General features: G+C 40.6%; 1 protein-coding gene across 1 annotated transcript in view; it reads left to right on the plus strand.

Moving 5' to 3' along the window:
• The window catches only part of MAN2A1 (mannosidase alpha class 2A member 1), a 180,989-nt gene extending 168,963 nt beyond the window's left edge, over positions 1–12,026 (plus strand). The window contains exons 21-22 of the mRNA XM_049871853.1: positions 9,394–9,504; positions 11,737–12,026. Coding sequence (XP_049727810.1) covers positions 9,394–9,504; positions 11,737–11,889 — 264 coding nt within the window. The 3' untranslated portion in view covers positions 11,890–12,026. The remainder of the gene's footprint in view (positions 1–9,393; positions 9,505–11,736) is intronic.
• The last annotated feature ends 8,138 nt before the right edge of the window (positions 12,027–20,164 follow it).

A 20,164-nucleotide genomic window follows, 5' to 3' on the forward strand; every position in this document is an offset into this window, starting at 1 on the left:
CATACAATATGTTAGATAGTGTTAAGTGCTATAGAGAAAAGTAGGGAGGAAGAAAGATTAGGGAGATGGTGTTTCCAGTTTGAGTACGGTGGTTGGAGAAGCAACCTCAGGTTTCTTAGGCTGGGTTCTCTAGAGAGGCAAAACCAGTAATGTGTATAAATATATAGAGAGATTTATATTAAGGAAATGGCTCACATGATTGTAGAGGCTGCAGCGTCCCATGGGTCAGGCTGGAGGCTTCTCCTGATTCATGTAGCCACAGGGGCTGGTGAACCAAAGATTAGTAAGTCAGCAGGGCCCTGGCTCACAGTCTGCAAAGACCTATGAATTCCAAGATCTGCAGGTAAGTTGCTAGCTCAAATCCCAAGAACCAGAGGTCAGATGAACAAGAGCCAGCTGCTGGATCCAGAGCAAGCAAAAGTCTGTGAGCTTGCCAGAAAGACCACCTGTACTGGATACAGTCCACATCCCTAAGAAACTCCCTTTCAACTGATTGGCTCCTCACAGCAGATTCCATCATGGAGGTGATCATATTATATCAAATCTCATCATGGAGGTAATCGCATCATTATATGACTAGCAAACTACGCCAAACCACTGAGGATCATGATCCAGCCAAGTTGACAAAACCTTAACGATCACATTAGGGAAGGTGATAATGGGATAAAAATCTGAGAGAGGTCGGGGAATAAGAAACTCATGCAGATTACTGGGGGAAGAATATTCTAGGTAGAGTTAAGAGCAAATGTGAAGGCCCAGAGGCAGGAGATATAGTCAGAGTATAAGCTCCATGAGAGCAGGGCTTCTGTTTTATTTATTGCCCTGCCTAGAAATGTGCTGCACTTAGCAGGGGCTCAGTAACTCTTTTCTGAATGAATGAATCTTGTGGGTGTTCTTTTTATTTTTCTGCTATGGTCTTTAATGAGCCTACTCTCCAGTTCATAGAAAGCACAGATTAGAGATGGACAGCATTCATTAATCCATGAGCTAAAGGGAGTGAATGGATAGAGCAGAGGGCACCAAAGAGTCTGGGCCTCATGTTATCACCTCTGAGCAAAGATGGTGGAGGATTTAGCAACCTGAGAAGCTGAGGGCTTCAAGGGAGGACAGTAGCCACTGTTCCTTAGCCTCAGTTCACTTCTAGATGATTCCTCCCTCATGATTATTTGACTGTTCCCATGTGATTGTTTTCTGGGAGCACCAGAGCATACTGGAGTCAGTGAATTTGGGGTTTTACCTACTACAACCCTAGGCTAGTACTTGTTTTCTAGTTCACCTTTTCATTGTTGTGTGTTATTGAGTTGGTTCTGATTCATAGCAACCCTATACGACTATGTGTAGAACTGCCCCACAGGGTTTTCTAGGCTATAATCTTTATGGGAGAGGCCCTGGTCATGCAGTGGTTAAGCACTTGGTTGCTAACCAGAAGGTCTGCAGTTCGAACCCACCAGCAGCAGCTCCATGGGAGAAAGATGTGGCAGCCTGCTTCCGTAAAGATTACAGCCTGGGAACCCAATGAGGCAATTCTACTCTGTCCTATAGGGTCGCTATGAGTCAGAATCAACTTGATGGCAAGGGGTTAATCTTTACAGGAGCAGATGGCGAGGTCTTTCTCCTGTGGAACTGCTGGGTTGGTTCAAACCACCAACCTTTCAGTTAGCAACCAAGCACTTAACAGTTGTGCCACCAGGTCACCTCTTTATATGTACATATATACACACAATATATATGGAATAAAGTGAATTATATGTTCTGTTTTTTTAGTCAGATGAAGAGGGGAACAAACATCTCTTGAAATGCTGCCCTCAGAGTGCTGCGCAGCCCAGAATGTTCCAACCACCATCTAGGAATTTAACTGTTAGCCTCTCATCCTGTAGGCCCCTCTTCCAACTCTTTTCTCTGTGTCACTCCCTTTTCCTGTGATATCAAGAGCTTGAGATACTAAAAAGAATCTTCTAGAAAGATTTAAGAACAGGAAGAACACCGTTCAAGCACACTACATGGGAAAGCCATGTCACCAGGAAAGGGTTATTTAAAGAGAAGGGAGTGTTGGTGTAGAGGATGCTGGGGGAATCTCATGGAGGACAGGTCATGAGTCTGGGTGTGGAGGCTAGAGTGGCTGTGTCAGCCTGGATGGAGGGACAGGCCAGGGGACCATGGGAGGAACTTAACGCATTAAGTTAGGCTTCATGAAGTCATTCTGCTTTGATGTTTTACAAAATTAGATGTAGTTGACTGCTTTTCAATGATTTTCCCACTGCTTTTACATTCATTAAATCCCCTTACACCCAGTGTTCAGTTATTTTCCAATTTCCATCAAGTCAACCCCAACTTATGGTAGACTCCTGCTTCAGAGTAGACCTGTGCTCCATAGGGTTTTCAATGGATGATTTTTCAAAAGTAGGTCATCAGGCCTTTCGTCTTGGGCACCTCTGGATAGACTCAAACCTTCAATGTTTTGGTTAGCAACCAAGCGTCCTAACCATCTGTACCACCCAGGTACTCTCAGGTTCAAATACATTTTTGTTTCGTTTTTTTAATATTTATATATACGTATTTTTACATTTAACTCTTTAGTCTCTATGGGATTTATTTTGTCTTGTGACTGTTTCTTCCAAATAGTTAACCAGTCATTTCAACAACACCGACATAAGTTATTGGATAAGATTTTCTTTGGCATTTGTTTACACTGCCCCTTCTTATAAGAGGCAGCTTAAAATTTTTATTTTATTTTCCCTTTCTTACAAGAATTGATTGGTGCCTTATTGATCTCCCTAGCTTCTGGAAAAGTGAAAATTGTGGGGAAAAATATTTCTTTGTTGTACAATATGTAAGGATACCCATTCGCCTCCCCTTTTTTTCTGTCATCTTACCTTGTTGATCATAACAGCATCACTGGTATCGGACATTTTAATGAGTGCCCTGGAAGATGATTTCTACTGGCTGTTTCCTGTCTCAGGACTTATAACTAAGTGTGTGATTTTCTAACCTTTCCAGCTGCCAGAATGCACTAAAAAAATGAGTGCTGTTAGGCATTTTCAGACTCTGAGCTGGTTGAAGAAATTTTCCCATCAGGCGTTTTGCTGTACCTTACTAATCTCTGTGCACCTTTGACATTGTAGGAGCAGGGTGAGGCCATGCTCGTCTTAGAGAATCTGGTCAAAGCTATAAATCTTCTCTCCCCCAGAAAACAAATGTGTGCACATACAGTGTTACAACATTTTCCAGGAGTTTACTGATTTGTGGTCCTCAGAGCAAATCAAGTTTCTTTAGGTGTGAGAGAGGAATAGCACAACTCTCACTTTTTCAATTCCCATCCGCTTGCGTAGAAGGGTATATCTGTCTATTCCCTTTCTTCAGTGAGACTATCATATGTATAAGTTTCAGAGTGGCATGAGTTTCAGAGTGGCCATAAGTCCTATTTGAAATGGGATAAATGGGTGGCTGGGCTGTGGTTGGATTAAAATTAAAGTTCCCAAACCTTGCTTTCTGAATTGATAGACATGTTGATAAATCATGGTTTTAGCTCTACCATACCCATTGACCAAATGCTCCATTTCACCAGGCTTAATTCAGAGGCATCATCTCCTTTTGTTAACAACATTGTCTTATATTACATCAGGCATGTTGTTAGGTGCTGTTGAGTTGGTTTTGACTCATAACGACCCTATAGGACACAGTAGAGCTGTCCCATAGGGTTTCCAAGGAGTAGCTGGTGGATTCAAACTGCCGAGCTTTTGGTTAGCAGCCGAGTTCTTCACCATTGCACCACCATGGTCCTCCTTTTTCCCCTTTTAGCTAGCTATCTGTGACCACAAATACATAACTAGAGGAAAGGTAGGAGAATAAAACTGTTAAGAGCATAAACTTTGGTGCCATACTGTGTGGGTTTGAAGCCAGTTCCTCCACTTGCTATCCCTGTGACTTAGTGAAAGCCACTTAACCCTCTGAGTCCCAATTTCCTCCTTAGTAACATGAGGATAGTAATAGTACCCATCTTAAAGGAGTTCTGAAGATTAAATGAGTTAACGTTTGGAAAGCACTTAGAACAGTGGCATTTAGTAAGAACTGCATGTCCTTGACAACTAAAGGGCCTCAACTGTGATAACTCAGCAGTTATAATTGATACTAATAATGAAATACAAATGCCTGTAATATTTTTATAAATTAGAGAAGGTTGAAGTTTATTGCCAAAGTAAATCTTCATGTCACTTTGACTTGTATTCCTGACATACTTTATTAATAATTTCTAAGATTTTTAAATACTATACCTAAACTGTCTAAATACCAAGCATTTTGCTGAGAGCTTACGTGAACCTTATTTAGCCTTCACAACAACACTGTGAAGGTAAGGCACTGTTTTTATCTCATTTTAGATAATAGTTTCCTATAGAATAGGAAACTAAGTGGCTTAGAAATAGTAAGTGGCACAGTGGATAAGCACCCAGCTGCGAACCAAAAGGTCAATTGTTCGAACCCACCAGCTGCTCCATGAAGGAAAGCTGTGGCAGTCTGCTCCCATAAAGATTACAGCATTGGAAACCCTATGGGGCAGCTCTACTCTGTCCTATAGGGTCACTATGAGTCAGAATCAACTTGATGGCAACGGGTTTTGTTTTGTTTTTGGTAAGTAACTTACCCAAGGTTACACAACCAGTACGTGGGGGTGGCAGGTGGGTAGTCAATCCCAAGCATGCCTGACTCCAGGTTTTCACCCAGAACCATACACTGCCTCTTGCGTGAGAACAAAAGAGGAGGAATAGTTCTAAGAATTTTGTAGAATACCCTACCTGTTTTTCTCATCTATTGTTGTTGTTGAGTACCTTTGAGCGGATTTTTGTCTCATAGGAACTCATGTGACATTGTAGAACTGTCCCCATAGTGTTTTCTAGGCCATAAGCTTTATGGGAGCAGATAGCCAGGCCTTTCTCCCAGTGAGCCACTGGGTGGGTTCGAACCACCAACATTTCAGTTAGCAGCCCACTGCCTAACCATTGCACCACCAGGGCTCCTTTTCTCTTATCTACCCAGTAGTAATGGAACACCCACAGAAGAATATACCAAATATGAGCCGTTGATGGAAAATAGGTTATCCGTGACTATTGCCAAGTGTCAGAGAAAATGCTTTGTAATAGGGACGATCCTGTACATTTAAATATAGTAACACATACTTGGTTACCACCTCAAATATTTCAAGAGTTGTGAGAATACCAGGAATGAGTTAACTCATGAAAAGGATTTTAGCAAGTGCTCAATAAGCATTAACTGCAGACACTGTGGTTTTTAAGAGTTTGTTAGACCTCAATCCTCAAATGGACCCTTTTTTTTTTTGTGGTAAATATACATGTAGCAAAATATTTGGCATTTCAACAGTCTTCATGTGTGCAATTCAGTGACATTAATTAAGTTCATCATGTTTTCAACCATCCGTTCCTAGATTTTTCTATCATCCTTAACAGAAACTTAGTGTCTCAAAGGGAGTCTTGATAGAGTCTAACCCAATGTATTGAATTTGCAGAGATTAAGTGATTTACTCAGAGTCACATAACTGGTTCATGATGGAGCCAAACCTTGCCTCTGATCCAGCTTCTCTAAGCCCTGATAGCCTTGTTCTGCAAACCAAACCATCTCCTCCCACAGCCCTTCGTGCTTCTGGGAGAATCATCAGTCCAGCTGAGTCGATAAACTGGATGTTGGTTTTATCCCCTGAAATACGTCATGCAGTAGATTTCCTCGTGTGACTTTTGAACACCTCAGTCTTAATTCAGTGATCCAAGCTGAATTGTGATCTGAGCTGTTTCACAAAGACAGGTAATTTGAAGCTCACCTAACACATGCTTGGCACAAAATCAGATTCAAAAAATTGTGACTTTTCTTCCCCCCATGCTCCCTGTCCTTTGTGGGGTCCAGATATCACTAATGAAGTAACAACCAGTCCTCCAAAACCTATTTACTGTCCTAACGTATCCAGTGTGACTACTTAAAAGTATCTGTTTTCCTGCATGCATACTAAAGTTAAATTCACAGCTTTCCTACTTTAGAAAACAGTTTTCATGGAATTAAAATATCTTGACAGACTTTGCAACTATTGAAAAACTGCTGCTTTTGCCTCAGGTATTTTTGCTTAAAAACTGATACTTCCATGAATATTTGATTTTTAAAAACTTGGACAAGATGATTGCTATTTCAGTTAGTCCTTATGATAAAAAAAACCCAAAACCAAACTCAATGCCATCAAGTCAATTCCAACTAATAGCGACCCTACAGGACAGAGTAGAACTGCCCCATAGAGTTTCCAAGGAGCATCTGGCAAATTCGAACTGCCGACCTCTTGGTTAGCAGCCGTAGCACTTAACCACTACACCACCAGGATTTCAATTTTAGTTTTCAGAGGAAGTATAACTTTTTCCCTTTAGTGAAAATTAATGTTTAAGAATTTAATCTCTACTTTAGTTTTTTTTTTTTTTTTAGTTTAAATGTCTTGAAAGGATTCCAAGGTAGGATTCCAAAGATGTTTCCCTTTTTTATTTTTCTGATCTCCTTCAGCCTGCTAAAGGCCTTCGAAACAAAAAAAAAAAAATCAAACCAGTTGCCACTGAGTCAATTCCAACTCATTACGGGCCATGTTTGTTGGGGTAGAGATGTGCTCTATGGCATTTTCGGTGGCTGATTCTTTGGAAGTAGATTACTAGACCTTTCTTCCAAGATGCCTGTGGGTAGACCTCCAGGCTTCCAGTTAGCAGCCAGCACCTTGACCCTGTGCACCACCCAGGGACTTTGATAAAGGCCTTATGCATTCATTATCCCAAGAGCTAATGTGTTGCAGGAATTCTAGCAATTCCTGCTATAAGTGGCTTTTGTAGGATGGTCCAGCAAGTTAACAAAATGGCTAAATGCTTTAGATTAATAGTTATAAGTGCTTTTAAAAAGTCTTAAGAGGAGATCTGATCTGTGAATCTGAATCAGGACTTTGGTATGATATTGATATGTAATTGTAAACATATCATTTGGAGGTTCTCTGATTCCCTGGAAACCCTGGTGGCGTAGTGGTTAAGTGCTACGGCTGCTAACCAAAAGGTCGGCAGTTCAAATCCACCAGGCGCTCCTTGGAAACTCTATGGGGCAGTTCTATCCTGTCCTATAGGGTCTCTGTGAATCAGAATCAACTCGACGGCGCTGGTTTTGGTTTTCTGATTCCTTAGTTACAGAGTTGTAGTATCAATAAAGGAAATTTATGAATAAGAAGTGAGGTGAAGGTATTGTTTAATGTGTAACTATTATAAGAATGGAGCCTTGGTGGCTCAGTGGTTAAGAGGTCAGCTGCTAACCAAAAGGTCAGCAGTTTGAATTCACCTTGGGAACCCTATGGGGCCGTTCAACTCTGTCCTGTAGGGTCGCTATGAGTTGGAATCAAAATTGGCAGCAGGATTTTATTATAAGAATAATCACCAGTATTTATTTGATGGATTATATTGATAGAAGTAATAATGGCTAATATTTACTGAGCAATTAGTATGCACCAGATGCTGTACTAGGTCCTTATGTTTTTTGTTTTTTTTTAATTTAATTTAATCTCTATGGAAAGGAAAAGCCTGGTTTTGCAGAATTCGGCTACCAGTAAACTACAGAGCTAGAATCCAGAGCCCAGGCTGTGAACCACTCCTCTCTATAGCTTCTTTATCAGCACATTCTGCCCTCTAAGCCTGGGCTACCTAACACTGTATTTTCAACAGGTTAACCCACATAGTGATCCCAGGAAGGAAGGAGACATGTCTTAGCACCATTTTACGGACAAGGAAACTGACGCTCAGGAAGAATAAATGACTTTCCAAGGTTTCCTAATTGGTCTGTGATAGAATTTTCTTTGTTATTCTCCTGGAAATCTTACAATGAAGGATTTTCTTAGGTGCTATTTTGAGTGTGTGTGAAATTACTTATAACTTGTGTTGGAAACCTTTGTCACGTGGCTTAAAGTTTCGGTATCTTATGTGGTCCGGTGATGACTGAATTCTGTAAATGATTTTTCTCTCTCTTCACAAAATCATAGTGAGCAGTACCACTGCAGGATACCACTGTGAAACGTCCTAACATAGTTCTTCCAGCCAAGGATCTGAAGCGAAGACAGCTTTAAATTGTTCAGGCACATTAAAATCAAATCAGTGGTGGGGTTGCTGGAAGCGGTTCGGAAAAGATGTCTCTATAGCACGTTAAGAAATTTTATCCCCTAGTGAGGCTGATCAAGAATTGGGCATATTAATATCTGTGGTCAGAGAAGGGAGAAAGAGGTCCTTTCCATCACGGCATCAGTGCTGAGCAGCACACGACTCTTTTGAATAACTATATATTTCTTCATTCTCCCAAGGATTTTTAATTCACTTCGCCTAGCATCGTAAACATCTTCCTACTGTAGGAAACGTAGATAGTTGTAATTTACAATGTCCAAAGATCTGAACCGTTTGTCACGTTGTTATTTAAATGGATGTGAGAAATTTTACTGCAGGAAAGTGTATCTGATACCCATAGCTGACTTGTCATGTTTGGTATTTCTCTTTTTGCCTACACGGAAAGAATAGCTTCTGTAATGTGAATTTAAATGATACATCCAGCTAATAAATGTGGGTTGGCCTAGCAAGTACTAACCATAACTAATTAAATTTCAATGGCTCTTGTATAAAAATAATGAACAAATACATAAAAAATTTTAAATGTCAATGCAATCTACAGCAGTTAGTGTTTAAATAAAGAAGCGTGTTTCAGTTTAAGATGGATGTTTTATCGCTCACTGACCAGATAAGGACTAAATTCAGGTACACTTTCTGCAGCTGTTGTTACGCTGCCATTGAGTTTCCCCCTGACTCATGATGACCCCGTGCACACAGAAGAAAGGCTGCCTGGTCCCGAGTCATCCCCGTCATCAGCTGTGGATTGGGCCATTGCGCTTCAGAAGGTGTTCATTGATTGCTTTTTTGGAAGTAGATCGCCAGGCCTTTCTTCCATTCAACTGATATGTATTACTAAAAAAAATAAAATAAAAATGAAGTGCTTTATTTGAAAGAACCTTGATAAAATAATACATAGTATGCAAACAAAAGGAAACCCAAATCCATTCAGGGACTGACTGTGGGAGGAAACCAAGACATGAGTTACTTAGTAAGTAACTTGGGAACGTATCACCTGATTTCAGTGTGGCGGAGGGGCAGAAGAAGGGTGTGGAGGGTGACTGACTGCAGTGAATGTGGAATCTGAGAGCCAAATGGCTTTGCCTAACTTCACTGCTAAATCAAATGCGTGTTTGTGTTTTGGGGATGATCAAATCAAGACAACAGCATGTGAAGTACTGTAAATATTTGCATTAATGTTTCTGTGGTGTGTCGGCATTCTGCTCATTTGCAGGTTGGTCATGGGCCTTCGGAGGAGGCTGCCTTAATCCTCCACAGGAAGGGGTTTGATTGCCGGTTCCCTAGCAGAGACACAGGACTGCTTTGTTCCACTACTCAGGGGAAGGTAAGTTGAAAGGTGATTTTTGCTTGTTGAGGTAATGTGCTTTGAAATTCACACATTCTGCAAATAATCCTGACAGTAAGATGGCGTTTTTAGACGGCGTCTCACTTCGTCTTTACAGCCTGTGCATTAACTCAGTCTCCCTGTCTTAAGGAAACACTTTCTCAGCCTCAGTCTCCTTTCCTTGTCAGCATCAAAATACATAGCTTGAACAGGCCCACATATGAAGACAATCCTGTCCTCATTTTCCCGGCCTTCCATGTCCAGTCTGCAGACCCTCTTCTCCCTGTCCCTCACATTTCCTCCGCCCCTGGGCCACACACGCTCAAGTACAGCCTGACTCAGGGAGGGCAAACCCACATCCTCCAGGGGCCAAAGCAAGTTGTGTACTAACTGAACCGGGGTGGATATAGCCACAGGGGAGTGATTGGGAGTGTTCAGACTGTGCCCAGCGGTATAATCGACCACAGCCGGGGAGGCGATGTACTTAGGCAGTTGTTTCTTCCTGGGAAATGCAGGTTTAGATCTTCTAATTCATCCAGATTTCCATGTGAGCCGACAGACCCTCAGGCTGGACGCCGCTTGCAGGCTGCCCATTTTTTATTTCTGCTCAAGGTGCCTTGCTGACAGTTCCATCAGGATTCCCTTGGAAGGAAATGAACCTCCAGCCTTCTGCCCCTGGCTCAGAGTGACTGTAATTCAGAGAAGGCAGTCAGATTGGTTCTAGCATGCAGGCAGGTCTGCCTATGAGGCAACTCAGCTGACCAGCTCTCCTCCAAAACCCCTCAGATACCCTGTAGGTCAAGATTCAAGAGAGTCAGTTCCAACCCTACAAATGAGTATGTTCACAGGCTCTGAAAAGAAGAAAAAATCTGATAGGGAACCTAAATCTACTTGGATAGGTAAGCATCTCCATTCTTTTACCCCACTGTGAATGGAGGAGGTGCTAAGAAAGCACTGATAACTTCATTTTTTTTTTTCATTGTGTTTATATTCTACCTTTTTATTGATGATCTGAGATTACTTAGCTTTGAGCATTTGTACTCTTAACATTAAGATATTGATTCTTCAAGGGGTTGTATGATCCAGAGAGACATATTAGGGTAATGGACTGGGGTGAGGGGAGTATATTCCAAATGACCTCCTCGCCCTCTGGAGCTGGGATTCCCTGGCGTAGAGAGCCTTTCTTGTGATGAGCAGGCGTCCTAACTCCCAGGTCTGTTGGAAACAGGAGAAAAGGGTTAAGAACCACTGTTGTTAGAGGTAAGTATTGACTGAAAAAGAAGAAAAACCAAACCAGTTGTTGTCGAGTCAATATTGACTCATGACACCCTCACATGTGCAGAGTAGAACTGTACTTCATAGGACCTTTCGAAAGCCTTTCTTCCGAGGTGCCTCTGGGTGGATTCAAACCACCAACTTTTCAGGTAGTAGTTGAACACTTAACCATTTGCACCACCCAGGAACTCGAAAGAGAACAGGAATATTTTGAGAGCCATCAGCCCATAGATGCCCTTTTTTAATTCAAAAAGTAACCCCTGCTTATGATCAGGTTTCAAGCAATATAGACAGGAATGCAAAACAAGTCATTCTCTCACCATTACCAGTTTCTTATGCTTCCCTCCTAGACAGTCTATATGTTCAAGCATTTATGTTGCTGTTATTGCTAGGTGCTGTCAAGTCAATTCTGACTCAGCGACCCTATGTGCAACAGAACAGAACGAAACACTGCCACAACCTGTGCCATCCTCGCAATTGTTGTTATGTTTGAGCCCTATATAATTCCCTACCCCTTTTCTTCTATTTATTAGCATGATGGGAAAAAAAAGTTATTGGGGGAAAATATAATAAATACATCCAGGTAGGAACTGTTCAAAACAAAAAAGAGCTAGAGTAATGATTGTTTCATCTAATGGTTAAATGTCAAAAGCTCACTCTCTGAAATTATGAGTAAAAGATGCCCACTATCACCATGTCCATTTAACATTGTGTTGGAAATCCTGGCCAGTGCAATAAGGCAAGAAAAAATATGAAAAAGAATTGGAACAGTAGACAATATGGTTGTGTACACAGAAGTTGCAAAATGATATAGAAATTAATAAGTGAAAAAAAGGGGGGCAACCTAAGCATTTTGTTTTACTCTTTTCTACCTTTTTTACTGAATATATAGATGTGATACTAATTTCTGCTCAGGGTTAATCTAAATATGCCAATTTTTTGTCATTTACTTTTTAGATGTTAGTACAGAAACTTTTTAACAAGTTTACTGTTGGAAGCCTCACACCGTCATCATTATCCTTGATGCATTCACCTCCAGATGCTCGGAATATAAGCGAGATCAACTTGAGTCCCATGGAGATCAGCACATTCCGAATCCGTTTGATGTGAATCTGGATTTCACATTTGGATTGGGAAGCATTGGCTTTTGTCTCTTCTTGGTTTGACGTGCAATAAAGAAGCACATTATTTGAGCTTCTGGCTACTGTGAGAACATGAATTCTGTGATTTTTTTTTTTTTTCCCCAATACACTGAGGAAAAAGAAAAAAAAAAAAAAGCCATGGTATAAACCATTTTTTTTTTTAAGTTCATTTTTTGAACTACCACCCCTGCCACAATCGTTATACTTTGATGCAACAAATGGAAGAACTATCTAAAGACAACCTCTCAGCAGATTGTATCTCAGGTTAAATGCTAACTAATCATGTCTGTGTTGAGGGTTGTGAAGAGAATCTCGTATTCGTGTTGCTGATCCTTCGTTAATTTTATAAATATACCCATTTGACTGAAAGGGAATAAAAGCTGGTGGGTAAATAGCTAATGGCCACAATGGTTGCAGTCATTCATACAGGTGAGAAATTTTGTGTGTTGAAATATGTGGAAAAGTGCAATCATCAATGCTTAGAGAGACATAGTTGATTTCCACACTTTCTCTAATGTACCTCTTGACCCTGCCCTTCCCGCCCTTTGTAAGTATTTCCAGGAGTATCAGATTTTGACTCATTCAGCAGTAGAAAAAGAGGCATATTTTCATTACTTGACAACGTGGGATAGGTGCAATTTATTCCATTGCCGCTGAAATTGAAGAAGCAATTCCACAGGTACCATTAACCTATTTTAGGTACCACAGGTGTCTTTTTACACAGCTCATTTGAATACAGGTGTTCTGAGAGGGGGTTTTCTATTTTAAAATTACCATATCAAAATAAATGTGCCTTATTTTTTTATAAGTCTTGTTAAATCTTTTAGTGTCCATATTACTCTTTGGGAAAGGGAAGGCTGGGGGATGGGGGGAGGAATGGATACTTTCTATGATACATCAGTTGTACAATTTTTGCCTGACAATGCTGGCCACATTCTGATCTGTTTCATTAAATTTGTGCTGATGTTACTCTAAACATTTTGACTGTTTGAATGTACCGAGGGGTCAGAAAACAAAACAAGGAAGGAAATATTGTTAATTAAAATATACTGCTGCCAAGGAACCTGCAACTTGATGCAAGGGTTTTGTAACATGCAAAATCCAGATACTGTTCCCATTTTACAGTGGTGAACCATATTGAAGTGAGAATGCTTTAAATAGACCCCGTGCTGAAACCCACTAATATGTAGCTTATCGTGGTTTATCAAAGGCTGTGTTTTGTTCAGCCAATTCCAAACTGTCGTGTGTGCTGAATGCAAAGTTCTTGTAGAAGCCCATGTGCCATTACAGTACTTTTAATAAAATTCATTTGGGATCAATATTTCCTTAACTTTAAAACAAAAGCAACGTTAGCAACATTTAGAATGTTCTCTTTTAGCCTGGAGAGGGTTTTTTTGTGTCTGTACAGTTTTGAAAATTCTCTGTGTTAACTAATTAGTATTATCTGACTTTAAATGGCCATTTACCTCTTGTCATTCCAGCATCTTTATCAGAGATTAAAACCTAATTTCTGTTTGTTTCGTCATGTAGTCTGACCATCATCTGGATTTTCACTGAAGATGCAGTTCCTAAGATTATTGTTATGTTAAATTCATAAGCTCCTTTCGCCTTTAATAATTAAGGAAACAATGCCACTGCTGGTGAAGATATTATAAGGGGGTAATTTCATGCAATAAACATGTACTGTAAGTTTCCTTCCTAGTCTTTTGTGGATAACTAAAAAGAGAAAAAGGAAAAATGCTTCCTTTTTGTGGCTGTCTACACGTGTAAGGATTGCCAGAAGCAAATCCCAAGAAGAAGATCAGTATTTCCATTGCGTCTTAAATGCATAACTTCCTATGGGAGGTCGCTGTGTTTTGTGGTTAAGTGGGTATGCTTAATTGTTTTGTAAATTCTGATCAGCTGAAATAAAAAAAATCTTGATGCAATAACAGTGGTTTTGCCACTTTGGCTTGTTTGAGATGGATCTGTGCTGTGTCATTTGGAGTCTTATCCCGTGTATGTTGCCACCAGCTGTTCACAGGTAAAGCAGAAAGTCTCTTTAACCAGCAAGTGTCTGCTTTTTCAAGTTATTTTTAGAATATATCATCAGGGAAATGAAGAGAGGATGCATTTTCTTTGAGTTGTGGTCAAGAACTAAATAATTTGGCGTCTCTGGTGCACACTAAAACATACAGTTACCATAATCTTGCTTGTGTATTTGTTTGCTTTGGTTTTATTACATAAATTATCATGGATGTCAGTTGACCACGTAGCGTATTACTTTCTCTTGTTTATGTTTTTTGGAAATTTTAATTTGGGGTTACAACTGTGGTGTTTTGAGAACTCAGCATTCCTGTTTTCTGCAAGTACTAGTTAAAATAAAACATTGTGAAGTGTGTTGTAAAACCTTGTAATTACCTTTCCATGTCTTTGTTATATTTAATGCCAAAATGTTTCCACATTCTTTTGTCTGGAACAAAATCTTTGCTTTCATTTTGATTCTGTTGCTCACCTTGGAATCAGCAGGTTTTGATATTTTCTCTTGGAAGATTTTTTATCTTTTTGGGAATGTGTAATATAAGATCTCTAATAAAAATCATCTTATATCATGTGCATGGTCCTCTGGAGAAGTTCGTAGTCATGTTTTGTAAACACGATATATTAAAACATTTGGGGGATTAGGATGGGGTAGTGAGGAACTATTCATTATTCATGAATGAATAAACCTTTCTTCTTCAGCCCAATTCCAGTTGGAAAAGGTTGTTTTAGAGAGCAGGGAGAAGGTGTGGTCGTAGGTTTTGCATCTGGGTTTAAGGATTCCTTCCAGGTTGGAGTCTAGGAACCTTCCCAACAGCTACACTTACAGGGTCTTCTGACCCACTTAGGGTCCCTGGGTGGCTCAAGTGGTTTGCAATTAGCTGCTAACCTAAAAGTTGGCAGTTCATACCCACCCAGTGGTGCCACGGAAGATGGACCTGGTGATTGGCTTTTGTAAAGATTACAGCCAAGAAGACCCTATGGAGGAGTTCTCTGTAACACATGGGACCACCATGAGTTAGAACTGACTCAACGGCAAGGGATTTGGTTTGTTTGTTTTGGAGCCAGTTAGGAGTAGGTAGATTATGATCAGATTCCATGTATGACCAGGACAAACATGAGAGAGTGAGCCAAAACCTGAAGCTAAGAAAGTACACGTGAACTGATGTAGAGAGTGAGAAGAGTCAAGAGTGGTCACAAGGGGAAGCAACTCCCCCAGCCTACTGGCCTAAACTAGTACCACCACTTCAGTGGCTTTAGTGAAATTCCAAGCTGGAAGGTGGGGGAGGTTGAAGGATAAATGTCCTAGAGGTACTTATGGGTTGGCCAGATAAAAGATGAATGCTAGGTGGAAAGTTTGGGCTTGATTTGGGTGGCTTCTGAAGTAGAGATTAACCAATGTGTAAGGTGTATGTGGGAGCTCTGATGGCTCAGCAGTTAAGATACCGGCTGCTAACCAAAAGGTTGGCAGCTCAAATCTACCAGTCACTCCTCGGAAACCCTATGGAGCAGTTCTAGTGTCCCATAGTGTCACTATGAGTTGGAATTGACTCAGCAGCAATGGATTTGGGTTTTGGGTTTGGAATATGTATGTGCAGATCTGTAAAAATCTAAACGGAAATGTCAATAAAAAATAGGTTTAATAGGCAAATAATTAAATTATGTCCTGGACTCCATAATTTGTCAACAATAATTTGAGTATAAAAATTGGTGAAGAAAAATTTTAAATAGGTAGACATGTTCCCAATACCTCCTGCAGAGTCTTGTGCATAGTGGGTACCTGTGATACGAGGCCAACCAAGTGTGATTGTGATTGGTTGAAGGGATGGAACAAAGGGGAGTAGAACAAGAACTAGCGTGTACCATGTTGTTACCGTATATCAAAGCAGAACACAGATAACTTAAGAGAGGTTGTAAGGGGCAGGACTGTTGCCGTACAAACTAACTTAACCAAAAATAGGAAATTTATTGGCCCCAGTAACTAAAGTTCAAGGGTAGAAAGCCTTTAAAACACAGCCAAGTGAGAGATGATATGATCCATGATGTTTTTATCTCCTGGTTTTGCTTTCTTTTGAGTTGTCTTCATTCTCAGGCAAGGTCTGCCCTTTGATGGCAAGATGGCTACCAACAGATTCAGACTTGGCACCCAACCAGCTTAGCAACTCTAGTGGGAAGAAAGCACCTCTTAATTCATTTTTTAAGCAAGTGTCTTGGGATTGATGTCGCTGACTCTCATCTGGCTCATGTACTAGTGACCGTGACTAGGGGTGGAGTTGGGTTCAACCGAATCACATGGACAGAATGGGTGAGAAGTAGTGCCCCTCCCCAAAGGAAGACTGAGATCCTATACCAGAGAAAAAGGAGTTCAATACTGGGCAGGCAGAAATACATTGCAGAGGAAGACAATATACAAAGGAAACAGCATACCTATTTTGAGTTTCAGGAAAGGTTCCATAGAAGAGGTAGATTTGAGATAGTTTGTAAAAGTTGAATATGATTTTATCAGGCGGAGACAAGATGTGTGTTCCAGGTAAAAAGACCAGAATGAGAGAAGATAAGGAGCCACCAAAGTCTAGAGAACTAGAAATGGTTTCTTCTGGCTGAGGCAGCACTGTGCAATAATAAACTCTCTGCAATAATGGAAATGTTTTCCATATTTGCAGTGTCCAATATGGTAACCATGAGCCACATGTGGCTCTTGAACACTTGAAATACGGCTAGAGTGCCTGAGGAACTGAATTTTTAATTTTAATTTAAATTTCAATACCAACATGTGACTACTTTATTAGATGGCACTCATCTAGAGCAGATGGTTGTGTGTAGGATATAAGTAAGAAATAAAACTAAAATGTAAGTTAAGCTTACATTGTGCCTATTGTTAGATGTACAACAGAATGAAACACTGCCCAGTCCTGCACCATCCTCACAATTGTTATGCTTGAGCCCACTGTGTCAATCCATCTCATTGAGGGTTTTCCTCTTTTTCACTGACCCACCACCAAGCATGATGTCCTTTGTGCCTAGACTCCTGCTATTCAAAGTATGCTCCTCAGACCAGAAGTGTTGGCATTACCTGGGAACTTAGAAAATTCAGAATCTCAGGACCCACCCTAAACCTGCTAAATTAGAATCTGAATTTAGCAAGATCTGTTGACTCATGTGGACACTAAAGCACTGGTCTAGAACATTGTTCAGAAAGTAGTGTCCCTCTGTCCCATTGTCAAACTTTTCACTCCTTGACAATAATTAGACAGTGTCTGCTTCCAAAAAACTTCCCGTATGTGTCAACTTTTCCCACTGCCACCCAGTTCCAAGCCTGCGTCTTGTACCTGGACCGCTGCCTTTGCCTCCTAACGGTTTTGACTTGATTACTTGCCTCCTATACCTTTAGGTTCTTCACACAGAAGTGAGCTTTTAAAAAGTGAAATCTGATAAAGTTTCTTCCCTATTGAAAATCTCAGTTTCCTGTTACACTTGAAATAAATTGTAAACTTTTACCTTAGCCTAAAAGCGGTACGTGGCCTGATCCCTGTCTACTTCACCTTCCTCAACTTTATGGAGTATGTGTATGTATGTGCGTATGTATGTGTGTGTTCAGGAAATACTTCCCTGACCCAAGTTGGCCTTGTCTTCTACCACTCTACGTCTCACCATTGTCTAGATTTTTTTATTGGTCTATAATATCTTACACTTATTCCTGCCTTAAGTAAGGGCTTTGCACTTTTTCCCTCTGCTTAGAAGACTGCTTCCCATGACAGGCTCCTTCTTGTTATTCTGGTCTGAGCTTAAATGTCACCTCAGAGTCTCCCTTAACTAACCAATTTACAATAGCCTCCACCTACACTCCTTCACTGAGCATCCTCTTACCCTGCCTCTTTTCTTCATAACATAGCCATACCTGAAACGATGCTGGTCTGACTTCCCCACTAGAATGTAAGTTCCATGGAACACTTATGCACAGCTGGTGGGAATGTAAAATGGTATGACCACTTTGGAAATCAATTTGGCACTTCCTTTAAAAGCTAGAAAGAGAACTACAGTACAATCCAGCAATCCCACTCCTTGAAATATATCCTAGAGAAATAAGAGCCTTTACACGAACAGGTATATGCACACCCATGTTCATTGCAGCACTGTTTACAATATCAAAAAGATGGAAGCAACCAAGGCGCCCATCAACAGATGAATGGGTAGATAAAGTATGGTATATTCACACAATGGAATACTGTGTATAAAGAACAGTGATGAATCCATGAAAACATTTCGTAACATGGAGGAATCTGGAAGGCATTATGCTGAGTGAAGTTAGTCAGTTGCAAAAGGACAAATATTGTATGAGACCACTATTATAAGAGCTCAAGATAATAAAACAGAGGAGAAAATATTCTTTGATGGTTATGAGAGTAGGGAGGTAGGGAGGGAGAGGGGTATTCACTAATTAGATAGTAAACAAGAACTATTTTAGGTGAAGGGAAAGACAACACAATACAGGAGAGGTCAGCACAACTGGACTAAACCAAAAGCAAAGAAGTTTCCTGAAGAAACTGAATGCTTCGAAGGCCAGTGTAGCACGGGCGGGGCTTTGGAGACCATGACCTCAGGGGACACCTAGGTCAATTAGCATAATAAAATCTGTTAAGAAAACATTCTGCATCCCACTTTGGAGAGTGGTGTCTGGGGTCTTAAATACTAGGGTGCAGCCATCTAAGATGCATCAATTGGTCTCAACCCACCTGGAGCAAAGGAGAATGAAGAATACCAAAGACACAAGGTAATTATGAGCCCAAGAGACAGAAGGGGTCACATAAACCAGAGACTACATCAGCCTGAGACCAGAAGAACTAGATGGTGCCTGGCTACAACCAATGACTGCCCTGACAGGGAACACAACAGAGAACCCCTGAAGGAGCAGGAGAACAGTGGGATGCAGACCTCAAATTCTCATAAAAAGACAGACTTAATGGTCTGACAGACTAGAAGCACCCTGGAGGTCATGGTCCCCAGACATTCCCAAAGACAGCTCTTCGGACAGGGATTAGACTGCACTATGGGATAGAAAATGATACTGATGAGGAGTGAGCTTCTTGGCTCAAGTAGGCACATGAGACTATGTGGGCAGCTCCTGTCTGGAGGGGAGATGAGAAGGCAGAGGGGGACAAGCTGGCTGAATGGACATGGGAAATAGAGGGTCGAGAGAAGGAGTGTGCTGTCTTATTAGGGAGAGAGCAATTAGGAGTATCTAGCAAGGTATACATAAATTTTTGTATGAGAGACTGACTTGATTTGTAAACTTTCACTTAAAGCACAATAAAAATTAAAAAAAAAGCTCAATTGCTGGCAAGATGGCTGAAAAAAATCTATTTGTCCAAACAGAAGACTGGAAAATGGTTTATACTTTAATTGGATTTGTTTGCTCATGTTAGTCCCCTGCTCAAAACCCCTCAAGAAGTTTGCCAAGAAATTAAAGATGTTTCAAGCTGCATTCCTAATTCCCCAGACCATTGCCCCTGCACAGTCTTTCCTTTCTGAAAAAACCCTGATTTTCTTAAAACATCAGGTAAACATGGACTTCAGGAGTGAATTTTGACTGGAAAAAAAAAAAATTTTTTTTTTTTTTTTTACATTGGTCATGATAACTTCCTGCTCCTTTTTGGGTGATCGATTTAGGAATTGATACATGACACAATTCTGGCCAGTGAGCTATCATGAGAAGTCAGTTGGGGGGCTTCAGGGAGAGGCTTCCTTCCTCTTAAACATGAGAGAGCATCTCACCCTCACACAACGATGTTCTAAAGGAGTATTGTGTAAGCGATGCTTCAAGGTGCTGCCTCCATCTTACAACCCTGAGGAGACAAGCTTGACAGCAAAAGTCAACTGGATGACTGAGTGAAAAGTAGGTAGAGCCTGGGTCTCCAGTGATGTTGAGCCACTGAATGAACCAACATCCCCCGTGCTGTATGAAAAAAAAAAAAATGACTTTACTAGTTGAGCCATTTCTAGTTTAGTGTTATGTTATTAGCAGCTTACAGTGGTTAAGCTAATTAATCCCCCTCCACCCCTACGCACCATAATCTTATTTAGATACTTTAGCTAATCCATACATCAGTACTTGCATGATCCAGACTTAGTTGCAAATTCAGACCTTCAGAACGTGGCCTCTTACTGTGACCCTACTGCCCCAATACCCTGTATATTTTACTCAATAAAATGTTTAATAAAATTGT

Source organism: Elephas maximus, chromosome 2 (genome assembly GCF_024166365.1).
Source record: "Elephas maximus indicus isolate mEleMax1 chromosome 2, mEleMax1 primary haplotype, whole genome shotgun sequence".
Classification (NCBI taxonomy): Eukaryota; Metazoa; Chordata; class Mammalia; order Proboscidea; family Elephantidae; genus Elephas; species Elephas maximus.